The sequence below is a fragment of the Typopeltis vanoorti genome, chromosome 19 (assembly GCF_054136105.1).
Source record: "Typopeltis vanoorti isolate ZY-2024b chromosome 19, IOZ_Tvanoo_1.0, whole genome shotgun sequence".
Taxonomy (NCBI): domain Eukaryota; kingdom Metazoa; phylum Arthropoda; class Arachnida; order Uropygi; family Thelyphonidae; genus Typopeltis; species Typopeltis vanoorti.
The window spans coordinates 49,772,919-49,785,784 of NC_143567.1; the positions used below are offsets into that span (position 1 = coordinate 49,772,919).

The 12,866-nt window shown below is 38.3% G+C and overlaps 1 protein-coding gene across 1 annotated transcript in view; it reads right to left on the reverse strand.

Annotated features, from left to right (window-relative positions):
• Positions 1 to 12,866, reverse strand: part of Dys (Dystrophin) — a 923,162-nt gene that overhangs the window by 94,126 nt on the left and 816,170 nt on the right. The window contains exon 58 of the mRNA XM_090409612.1: positions 12,093 to 12,154. Within this exon, the coding sequence (XP_090265738.1) occupies positions 12,093 to 12,154 (62 nt within the window). The remainder of the gene's footprint in view (positions 1 to 12,092; positions 12,155 to 12,866) is intronic.

Genomic DNA, 12,866 nt, shown 5'->3' on the forward strand with positions numbered 1-12,866 from the left:
GAAGCGGAGAAATTTTTTGAAGCACAATGAAAAAGGAACTGAGACAATGAAAAAGGAAAAGTTGGTCCTTGTTGGGGATCTAAATAGCAGAGTACGAAATATTGTGAGACATACAAAAATATTTTGGAAAAAATTTGGAGAAAAGAGCAAATCTAATAATAATGGCAAATATCTGTTGGATTTCTGCTCTAGACATGGACTGGTTATTACTAACACCATGTTCAAACATAAAAATGTGCACAAATTCACATGGAGAGAAGAGGCAAGGAATAGGAAAAGTCTCATTGACTATGTCATTGTTGATAGTGATGTTTTCTCCCTGGTGCAATACACCAGAGTGTACAGAGGATTTGAAATTGGAAGTGATCACTATTTAGTCTTGAGCAGGATAAAATTGAATTTCATATTAAAAAGAATAACATGTAAGAAAGTTTTAAAGCGAATAAAAGTTGAGCAGCTCTCAGATGTGAACTGTAGACTAAAATACACAAAGATTATTGAAGAAAAAATGAAAGAGTTTGAGAACAGGAATCAAACCTTGGAGACTCAGTGGCAAGCCTTGAAGAAAACCATGATTGGTTCAGCCAGAGAGGCATGTGGTGAGGTTGTCTGTAAGGATAAAAAAAATCAGAACTCCCTGGTGGACACAGGAATTTAAAGAGGCAGTGAAGGAAAAGAAGAAAGCATATCAAAAGTTCCTCTCAAATAAGTCAGCTTGTGCTCTTAGAGAATACAGAGACAAATGCAATAATGCAAAACACTGTATAAAACTAGCTAAACAAAAGTCATGGGAGGAATTGGCAAGAATATAGAAAATAAATATCAAGAAGGTGGAAAAATATTCTCGACGTTGTTGAAGAAGCTTAGGAATGGAGGAAAGAGTGCTGTAAAAGGAGTTAGAGATGATAAAGGTGACACGAAAACGGGAGAAAAAGATATCCTTGAAGTATGGAGTAATTACTTTGAAAAACTGCTAAATGAAACATGCAGTGATGACAGCACGGTGGTAAAAAACACTGACCAGGCATGCAGTCAGGAATACATATCCATACTTGAAGTAGAAAAAGCCATCAAAGGCTTGAAATGTGGTAAGGCAGCAAGAGTAGATGATATTCGACCAGAAATGCTGAAGTGTGGTGGTATAAGAGTATATTACAGTGGCTGCACTGCATAGTTCAGAAAGCCTGGACAGAGGGACGAATTCCCGATGATTGGAGTAGAGCTCTCATAGTACCCACATATAAAAAGGGAAATAAAACTGAACGTGAGAATTACAGAGGTATTTCCCAACTGAGTGTTCCTGCAAGATCTATGCAAGTATACTTGAGAAACAGTTAAGAAGAATTGTGGAAAAAAATCATGGTGAAGAACAAGCTGGATTCAGGCCAAATAGAGTGAAGATCAGGATCAGATCTTCACTTTACGACAAATAGTCGAGAAAGCATGGGAATATAACAAAGATCTGTATTTAAGTTTTGTAGATTTGGAAAAGGCATATGACAAGGTGCCAAGAGAGAAGCTATTCAATACGCTACAGTTATATGGTGTCAATGGGGCATTATATCAAGCAATACTTAGTCTTTATTTGAGTTGTAAGTCGGCAGTTAGAATTGAAGGAAGTACAGGAAGATGGTTTAATATTAAATCTGGTGTGAGACAAGGATGTACATTATCCCCTCTGTTATTCATTATCTATATGGATCACATTATGAAGGAAAGTGGTATTAAACATGATATCAAAATTGGAGACATTAATGTCAGCACTTTGCTTTATGCGGATGATGTTATACTTCTAAATAAATCCGCTACAAGTCTGCAAAAAATTTCTGATTAAATTGAATAGCTTTTGTAATAGATATGGTATGAAGGTCAGCATTAAAAAGACAAAGACAATGAAAATAGGCAGAATCATTGAAAATGTCAACTGTGTTGTGAATGGAGAACCTGTGGAACAAGTAAAACATTTCAGCTACTTAGGCACAATTTTTAGTGAAGATGGTAAATTAAATATGGAAATAGACAACAGAATCAGCAAAGCTGGTATGGTGGGAAGTCAATTGAATAAATTCGTATGGAATAAGAGAGAAAATAGTTGGAACACTAAATTAGCTGTATACAAGACAGTGTTCAAACCAGTTTTAACTTATGGATCTGAGAGCTGGGTCAGAAGTAAAACACTTGACCAAAGACTAGACTGCAGATATGAGAATCCTGAGAAAGATTATAGGCATGAACAGATGGCATCAATGGCAATATCATATTAAAAACGAGGATATTAGGAAAGAACTTGACATTGTCAGCATCCAGGAATGCGTTAGCAGAGCTAATCTCAGGTGGTATGGTCACTTAAACAGAATGGGTAAAGAAAGATTAGCAAAACAAGTGTTCTCTGCCAGGTTGGCAGCAAAACCACCCAGAGGAAGACCGAGATATAGGTGGATTGATACGGTAGAAAGTGCCTTAGAAGATAGAAATATAAGATCTGATAATGTTGGAGTCTTGACAAGTAACAGACTGATTTGGAGGAAAATTGTAGATAGGAAATAAGTAATGATGTAATTTTTTTCATGTAGTACTATCATATCCTGTACACCCCTTGAGGGTACATGGCAGGAATTTGATGATGACATTTTCATTCCAGTCTTTCTAAAGAATAGACACAGTGAGTAAAAATTTATCTAATCCTGAATAAAAATGAATTCTATGTATAAGAAGTGGACTGTATCTATACCATCCAACAAAGTATTAGCATATGTTAGTGTTTTGTTGGAGATATTTTGTATGTGAGATCTCCATTATAAGACAGATGAGCTGATGAAAAAAAAGAAAAAAAGTAATGCAATGAAGATAAGATTCATGAAAGGATAGATTATTTCAATGATGACTGGAAATTATTTATATGTGTGTGTGTATGTGTATTATTATTATGTAAAAATAGAGCCTCCAAAACTCAGTCGGTATAGATGAAGCCCTCAGTTCAGAAAGGCCTGGGTTTGATTCCCGTCTATGACATGAGGAACCTTTCAACTAAAGATGAGCTGCCATCTCAGACAAAAGTAGAGAGTTTTTTTCACCCAGAAACTTGGGGTTTTTCATTCCTCAGAAAAGGAAAATCTGAACACAGGCAGATTTATAGTAATAAAATATATATACCTAATCCCTCATTAGGAGGGCTCAACCCACAGGGGGGAAAATCCCATAGGAATAAATAAATAAATAATGTAAAAGTTTAAACTGATCATCAATAAAAGAAAATTTTTTAGAAAACATAGTGAAATATAAACAAAACATAGAAATAAATACACAAAGCAAACAATAAATTGTGTAAGATGATTTGCTGCTGCATCACACATATTCCTGCCCTGCCTAGACAAATCACCTGATCAGCATTATTACTTCATTGGATAATCCCTTCCCTATAGTTATTTGCTGAACTACCTAAGTACAGTCACTTTTTAATATATAGGCACCTCCATGGAGTCCGAAGACTTTTTTTCGCGGAAGACCCAATCTATCATACCTCTCCTTGAACCCATTAACAAAGCACTCACAACTGACACTGGCAACCCATTCCACTCATTCACCACTCTCCAAGCAAAAAATCCAATCCTCACACCCCTACTAATCACACCTTTAACTTCCAAGGATGACCTCTTGTTCTGATCCCTCTAGCCAAGTGCTGCAATATTCACCTGCATCTATTCTATAAAACTCTTTAACCATTTAACTGCTACGGTCGACTGTAGCAGTTAAAGGATTAAGCAACTTAAATGTTTCTATCATATCCCCCCCCCCTCTTTTTCTCCTATCAACCAACCTCTACAATCCTCACACCTTATAAAGGGGAATAACAACTTCCTTATCTCTACTTGTTAATATGTTCTTCAATAGCCAAGTAATCTCATAGGGAATAAATATTCCACAGGCCACTGACCATCTTGGTCACTTGCTCTGAATCCTCTCAACTGCTTCCTCATCCTCAGACTTGAGCACAGTAATCCAGATGTGGGCATATCAAGGTCTTATAAAGAGGAATAACAACTTCCTTATCTCTACTTGTTAATGTGTTCTTCAATAGTCAAGTAATCTTATGGGCTACGTGAGCAACCTTAGCATGTCCTCTAAACTTTAACATTCTGCCTACCACCATCACCACCCCTAAATCTCTAGCTTCATCTATTTCCTGGAGTACAGTGCCATCAATGTGATACACGGCTTGTAATCTATTTATCCCAAAATGCAAAACTTTACATTTCTTGACATTAAACTGACACCCACAAACTTTTGCCCACACTGACAGCGTATTTAAATCATCCTGCAAGCTCTCCACATCGTGTTGATTAACTATTACTCTACCTAATTTCACATCATCTAACAACTGAATATTTCCTTTCAGGTTATTTCCTATATCATTTATGTACAAATTAAACAGCAATGGTCCCAGCACTGAACCTTGCAGCACATCAATAGTCACCTGTTTTTTCCTCGATTATGCCTCTCCATATACCACTTTTTGATATCTGTCCAGCAGACACCCTCCTATCCACTTAACCAGTGTCATATCCATTCCCACTTGTTCTAATTTGCATAACAGCGTTCCATGTGATATTCTATCAAAGGCCTTCGTAAAATTCAGCAAAATCATTGTGTAGCCATTTCCTTTATCCAACTCAACTGGTACTCTATTATTAAAAGTTAGTAATGGTATGACCAACCCTTCACAAAGCCATGTTGATCCTCATACAGTATCATATTTTTATCTACCCATTCTTGAATTCACTTATTTTTTTTACCAATTTTTCTAGTACTTTTACCACCACACCCAAGATACTGATTGGTCTATAACAGGGATCGTCAACGAATGGCCCATAGGCCACCTGTGGCCTGCGGAGCTCTTTGCCATGGCCCACTGGCCATTTTGAAAAAATAACTACTTAACATTAAAATGCACGATTAAATAAAAAATAATTTCAATGAAGTAGGCAGGCCACTAAGTTATACTGTGGTATTTAGAATTGTAAGATGCTTTCCAGATTCACAAGGAATGCTGTGCATTTGATACTTTACATAAAATCCTATAAAAATAAATATTAAATAGACATGCTTCTTCAGCCATCTACCAGCACCAAGCAGTACTTAAGTACTAGTACTAACGTCGCAGGTAGATGGCTGAAGCAGTAGTTCATTCGAGTGCGCTGTCTAGTGGCTTCCAGATACATCTTGAAGGTTCTTGATACTTCGTTATTTTCATATAAATACAAGAGGATCTCATCCACAGTCAGTCAGTTGTGAACAGTGTGATATTCGTGCATAAGGGCACACAGGCTGCATTTTTGACCTGCTTACTTATTTGTTATATTATTTTTTATTATTTTTTTTTTTTTTGCTTAATATAAGATTTACTAATGTTGTTATATTGTGTTTTCTTTTGTTTGGTATTACTAACTGCTAATCTGCTGGTAGTGCTTTACAGTGCTATGAGATTTAGAGTCTTACGACTTTTAATATCTTTCTTTCTTTTTTCTTTACAGATGCAGAGACCAGATATGAGTAAAATGATCCCCTTCCCCAGGACCTTAGGAGTGGAGATTCCAGGTTGGAGGACCCCAGAGTACTCACCAAGACCCTTAAAGAGTTAATAGGAGTTCAGAACATCTACTCCTTCACCCCCTACAATGGAGGACGATTTCTAATTGTTGTTAAAAATGTGACATCAAGAGACAAACTTCTAGAGGGTTTCCCAGGGGAAGCAGGTGACCCCAACAATGGTGGGGTCACAAGTGCGACAGTTGAGAATTGACTGCTTCCCCATGGAATATCTCGAAGCCGGGGACATGCTAATCCAAACATTCAGCAAATGGGGTAAGGTGAGTAGTATAAAGAAGAGCATCTCTAAGGAGGACCCCACTTGGTACTCCGGCGAGGTAACATTTATCATGGACAGTGCCCAACCTTGTCACCATTGGCACATCGCATGTCATGGTTAACTATCCAGGGGTACAGAGACAGTGTCTGCGGTGTGGCTCAACCGAACATCTAGGCAGTGACTGCTGCTGAGCCAAGTGCTTCAATGGCATTGAGTCGGGCATATCTCCAGCCAATGCCCACACCCCTGCCAAAAGTGCAACAACATTGAGCACAAAATAACATCTTGTCCTCTGTGCACATTAGCAGAGAGGGCAGGGACACTGATTGAACCACTTAACCCGCTGGTTAAGTGGCTCAATCCCTGCAAGAGACACCAGTGTTTCCGGAACTACCTACAACCAGCAAGGAGAAATCTTTTGTACAAGTCGTCTTGCACAAAAGGGGGAAGAAACTGTTTCCCCCTCAGCTACAACATCAGCTGAAGGAAGTTTTCCCCTCTCAGCTACTTCCACACTACCACCACCATCTATGGAAGAACAGCCAACAGCTGAGGCAGCAGATGAAGATAAGGTCTGCACAACAGAAACGACCAATCCCTCTACAACATCAGAGGAGGCTTCATCTGTTGAAGATGTTCACAAGACCACCCTCACAGTAGTCAGCATAACAAAAATGAAGGAGGGGGAACAACCCCCCCCCCTCCAAGGAACCACCAAAGGAGGAGGCTTCCCCCCAAGAAAGAAAAAAAACATTGAAGCCACTCCAAAAGAAGTATGGATACAACAACAACATGTGAGTCCGAAATGGAGGTAGAAACCCCTGAAGAGGGGAAAGTATCAACAGCAAAATTAAAAAATACACTGGCTTCGAGTTCAATTGCTACGACTATAAAGTAGCAAATAACAAAATCACCAGTTTTAAGATCAAAAATGGCTGTCGCAAGTTCGAGGTTCTCTCGAGCTCGTGTGCAAAGCTGGAAGCCAGTCTGCAGGATGCTGGATATTCTGCCTCCCACCCTATGCATAGACTTTTTGATCAACTATGTCAAACAACTGAAGATTAAAGACCTAGGCTGAGTGTAACATTTCGTAACATCATAATGCCGCCACCCCCCCCTTCTGTGTGTTGCCTCACTCAACATCCAAGGGCTCCGTTCACCATCTAAATAAGAGGAAGGAAGTGTGGAAGCTAATGCTAGCATTCAACATCTGGCTCTTGTTCCTGCAAGAGACACACTTTTTCTACTGCAGGGAGATGCAAGAACTGAGCCATAAGTACCCCTTAACATCTTTCTGGAGCTTCGGCACAAGACACAGCGCCGAGGTAGGGGTACTTATGCTAGCACCCCCCCCCCCTTCCTCAGAGCCTTCCATAACATCCAGAGGGATGCAGAAAGGAGAGTTCTCGCCATCGATTGGAAGTACCGGGGCTGTACCATCAGGTACATCAACATCTATGCCCCGGCAGACTCAACATCAAGACCTAGATTCTTCCAGTCACTCAACAGCTACATGTATGGTGTCCCCATGCCATCCTGATGGGGGACTTCAATTGCATGGCAGAGTGAGCCTGGGATAATCCCAACTCAGGCACTGCTGGCTACAGGCATCTGGAAATTCACCTCAGGAATCTCCAGCTGACAGACATCTGAAGGGCTCACAACTTGACTGTTGGGATTATACGTGGACAAGTACAATTGGGATTATCACCTGCCTTATAGTTCCACAAATACCCCTTCTTGATAGAATATTGCTCATGTTTTACAATCTCCTAAGTCAAGACTGCATGGTCGACAATGTTATTACCTTAGTTATGGATAGCTCTTCTGATCCTATGACCAGGTCCAATACTCTCCCACCCCTAGTCCCCTCCATCACATGCTGCCTTAAGTAATTATCTCTCAGCATGTGTATAAATTCTATTTACTTCCCATCATTGGAAGGAATTTACTTCCAATGGCAGAAATAGAAGAAGGAAGTAAATTCTTTCCCATCTATATCTACATAGTTGAAGTTCCCCATAATAATCATTTGTACTCATTACTAATTTGGAGATTCATGTCTTCCAGATCATCGGTGGAACTCCCTGGCCTACAGCAACAACCAACTGTATATTTTGTCTTACTGGCCTTAATCTCACACCAGACTGCTTCAAGTGAACAGCCACCCTCCCATCTGTCTCTTATTCTTTTTGGTTGTAATTCATCTGCTATCATCAGCAGAACTCCTATCCCATCCTATCTTCTCTATCTTCCCTGAAAATACTAAACCCGTTGCATTCAATCCCTGTAACTACATTATCTGCTGTAAGCCAAGTGTCACTACAATGCCTACAACTTTTGGCAAGGTTGCACTAACCAATGCCAAAAACTCCTTCCTCTTGTTCCTGATAGTTCTGGCATTAGCATATAGAAACTGCAGCATCCCTTTAGTCCCCCACTCTCACCTTTACTTTCTGGATCGACTACCCTATTCAATATTTTTGTTTGAGAGACTAAATTCCTCACTTGGTCAAAGTGATTAGTTATTCAAAGTGATTGGTCAAAGTCAAAGTTATTGGTTAGTTAGTTAGTTATATTTTCTAAATCTCCTACTCTCTCCTCAAAAGTTTTCTTTAATTTTGCCCATCATAAATTAGAACCAACAGCCAGTGAAGAGGCTGTGGGTTTGAATCCTGGCATGGACAGAGATGTTTGTGTCCAACTAACTCTATGTGGAAAGGACATCTGCAATCCTACCACTTCTAGTAGACAGCTTCCTAAAACCCTTTGAGGTATGGGAGTGACCATACAGCATACAGTGACATCACATGTGAATAACTAACTAAATAAATGCAAACATGCATGTCTAGAGTTTTATAGGATCAAGCGTTATTTGCTCCTAAACCCTTGCTTCAGATTTCATACATGAATAACATCTTCAATATCATTCATATAGCATGTGTGAGCATGCACACACACACAACAAGAACTACATGCCTTGAAAAAAATTTATGACATATCCTAGAATCAAATTTACCTTCAAAAAAGAGTCATATGGAACTTTATCCTTTTTTAGACATTATCATCAAATGAGAAGCAGATGACTTGCCACATCAACTATACTGTAAATCTGCTTTTTTCTGGTCATTTTATTGTTATATACAGGGTGTTCGGGATAAATTTGACAGTTTCGTAAGGAAAAAGAAAATCTTCTTTGTATCTATTAAATTTAATGAATTGACAAAAAAAACATTACAGGCAGAGTTAATTACAATACTATCAACAAGATTTACTCAAAATAACCACCATTAGCATCGATCACAGCTTCAATTCTGCTTCGGAACCTCGAACAAGCTGATGCTACAGTCTCCCTGGGAAGGGCCGCAAAAACTTTTAATTTTATCCATTAACTGGGCTTTTGTATTACTGGAAGTGCGATTGGTGTCTTTTTCAACTGCGCCCCATACAAAATAATCCATGGGGTTAAGGTCTGGGGAGTTTGGAGGCCAAACATTTGGACTGGTGAAGTCGTAGAAATTTTCAGACAACCATTTTTGACTTTTCCCAGAGGTGTGGCAAGGGGCCGAATCCTGCTGCCATACATACGGCCTACCATTGGCTACCCTTGTTATCCAGGGCTTGACTACAGTTAGCAACTCCACGAACAAAGCCCGAATTCCAATGCCAGGGTTCTTCAACACCTGTTCCTGCAGATTTGCGAGGAATTCTGCTGTACGAACGCAATCAGATCGTCTGCTCGGGATCTTTCTTCTTGCTACATCCTCGTAGTCACCATTGCAAGTCTCTAGTTCATGCCTGATTGTTTTTACTATATTCAGGGAGCATTGGGCAGCAGTCGTAATATCCTTATTTTGATGGCGGGCATGAATCATCATGATACAAGTTATTCTCTTCCATGATTCAGGTGGGTTCCAGCTATCCATCCTTTCTGACATCTTGTATATGAATGAAGAAGGGTCCAAACTTTTAAATGAAGAGAAGTGTGTGTTAATACATGTAACTTACGGAAAAATATAATTAATTATAAATATGTCTAATTTATCCCGAACACCCTGTATATATACAGGGTGTTCGGGATAAATTTGACATATTTATAATTAATTATATTTTTCCGTAAGTTACATGTATTAACACACACTTCTCTTCATTTAAAAGTTTGGACCCTTCTTCATTCATATACAAGATGTCAGAAAGGATGGATAGCTGGAACCCACCTGAATCATGGAAGAGAATAACTTGTATCATGATGATTCGTGCCGGCCATCAAAATAAGGATATTTCGACTGCTGCCCAATGCTCCCTGAATACAGTAAAAACAATCAGGCATGAACTAGAGACTTGCAATGGTGACTACGAGGATGTAGCAAGAAGAAAGATCCCTAGCAGACGATCTGATTGCGTTCGTACAGCAGAATTCCTCGCAAATCTGCAGGAACAGGTGTTGAAGATCCCTGGCATTGGAATTCGGGCTTTGTCACGTGAAATGAATGTTGCAGCCTCTACTATGAAGCTTGCACTCAATGAAGACCTCCGCTACTACTCATACAAGCGCCGCAAAGGTCAGCTGCTTACAGAAAAGGCCCGTGAAAAACGTTTGATAAACGCGAAGAAACTTCTAAGCAAAGTGAAACATCCTGCGGAACCACAAACAATCTAGTTCTTTTCCGATGAGAAAAACTTTTGCCAGGATCAAAAACACAACACGCAGAATAACAGATGGCTTGCATACAGTACAAAGGACATTCCTCGTGTAATGCAGACTAAATTTCCCCAAACTGTGATGGTTTTCGGATGTGTATCCTCTGAAGGCAATGTGATGCCTCCGCATTTTTTCCAAGAGGGCCTCAGGTTGACTTCAGATGGCTACGTGGAGTTGCTAAACACTGTAGTCAAGCCCTGGATAACAAGGGTAGCCAATGGTAGGCCGTATGTATGGCAGCAGGATTCGGCCCCTTGCCACACCTCTGGGAAAAGTCAAAAATGGTTGTCTGAAAATTTCTACGACTTCACCAGTCCAAATGTTTGGCCTCCAAACTCCCCAGACCTTAACCCCATGGATTATTTTGTATGGGGCGCAGTTGAAAAAGACACCAATCGCACTTCCAGTAATACAAAAGCCCAGTTAATGGATAAAATTAAAACAGTTTTTGCGGCCCTTCCCAGGGAGACTGTAGCATCAGCTTGTTCGAGGTTCCGAAGCAGGATTGAAGCTGTGATCGATGCTAATGGTGGTTATTTTGAGTAAATCTTGTTGATAGTATTGTAATTAACTCTGCCTGTAATGTTTTTTGTCAATTCATTAAATTTAATAGATACAAAGAAGATTTTCTTTTTCCTTACGAAACTGTCAAATTTATCCCGAACACCCTGTATATATATATATATATATCAAACAACTACATATCATCCTTCTCAAAATATAGTATACTCAAATCACTGTTATCAAGGGCCAATGTTTCTTTAGCAAGAAATTTTCATAAACTTCTGCACTCAGCAGATACAGTCCAAAAATCACTGGCATAATAATTAACCATTTCCCTCCAAATTAACAATTTGGAGGGAAATGGTTAATTTTTGTTAACCATTTCCCTCCCTGATTTCCATAGGATTCCAATCACAAATATTAAGGGCACTGCTTAAGAAATTTCAACTTTTTGCCACAGACCTATTAACCTCCCTACCAGCTAAGGTGGATGAAATAGTCAAGACCACCTTAGCACGTTTTACGGATCAAAACATCATTGGAATTTTACCTTTCATCATATATCATAATTACCCTCCTGCACCATTTATCCCTTAATGGTGATTGTACAGCCATTAGCAGATTAACTGTGAGGGATTGACCTTTCTGTGACTTCACTTAAAGTGTACTGTGGAATTTCCTTTACCGTCTTTCGATAATTCATTTTTTTGCTGTATATAATTTATTTATTTATTGTGTCTCTTCTCAAAAATAAAAACAATTTTCATGTGCAAAAATAAATAATCCTGAAATGACTGTGAATCACCTTTTTCAATGAATTTAGTAGTAGTAAATTTGCTGTTTTTTTTCTTCAAATCAGTGTAATAGAACAAGGCAATTTATGTTCTTTTAGTTTAATGACAATATTGCAGAAATATGTTTATGCAATTTTCAAATGCTTGCATTGAATACACTTAAATATCATTGTATTAAATATACTTAAATAAAAAGCAACAGTTTATAATAAAACAAAATTCTTACACAAAGAATCCATGAGCTCAATCATTTTGGGATGGTCCCAGTGAGTGGTCTCAGAAATGTGACTATAAAAATAAAATTATTCTCAGTTTAACAGTCTAGAAAATCTCTAATAAAAACAAATAACAGAATATATCTGTAAAATAAATAATGAAAGAATACTATTACAGGCAGTCTCTGACTTATGGATGGATTGCATTCTGGAATCATCCATAAATCAAAATTTATGGAAGTCAGATCGGCATCAAAGCCAATATCCAACAGAAGTCTACTTTACTATATAGGCTATACAAATATTTATAGCATAACGTTAAGTGCTAAAAAAATATATACATATATATAAATATATAATAAATTGTTTATGGTAGATGATATTTAAAACATTTATAATAGTGGATCTCAATAACTCAAATTATTTAAAATGTTATTTAATGTAAACACATTAAAGATTGTATTCATAGTTTATGTAGTTAGTTAAAGTCACATGACTTGAAGCTGAAGTGCCTTGATTACCTTTGCAATTCTTAATGATGTTTAATGATGAATCTTATTATGTGGTCTTTTATTTCTGGTATTTAACCCTGGAAATCACAGAACAATAAAAAAATGAGAATACCATAACTATCCTGCTGAGTAAAGATTATAACAAATTAATGAGTCTGTCACTGGTTGGGTGATATGGCACTATAATGTGGAATGAGAAGTTAAGTGGAAAGGAGGAAAATGCTGCTTGGATGCTAACCAAGAGCTATTTAACAGTATCAATGTATGAATGTA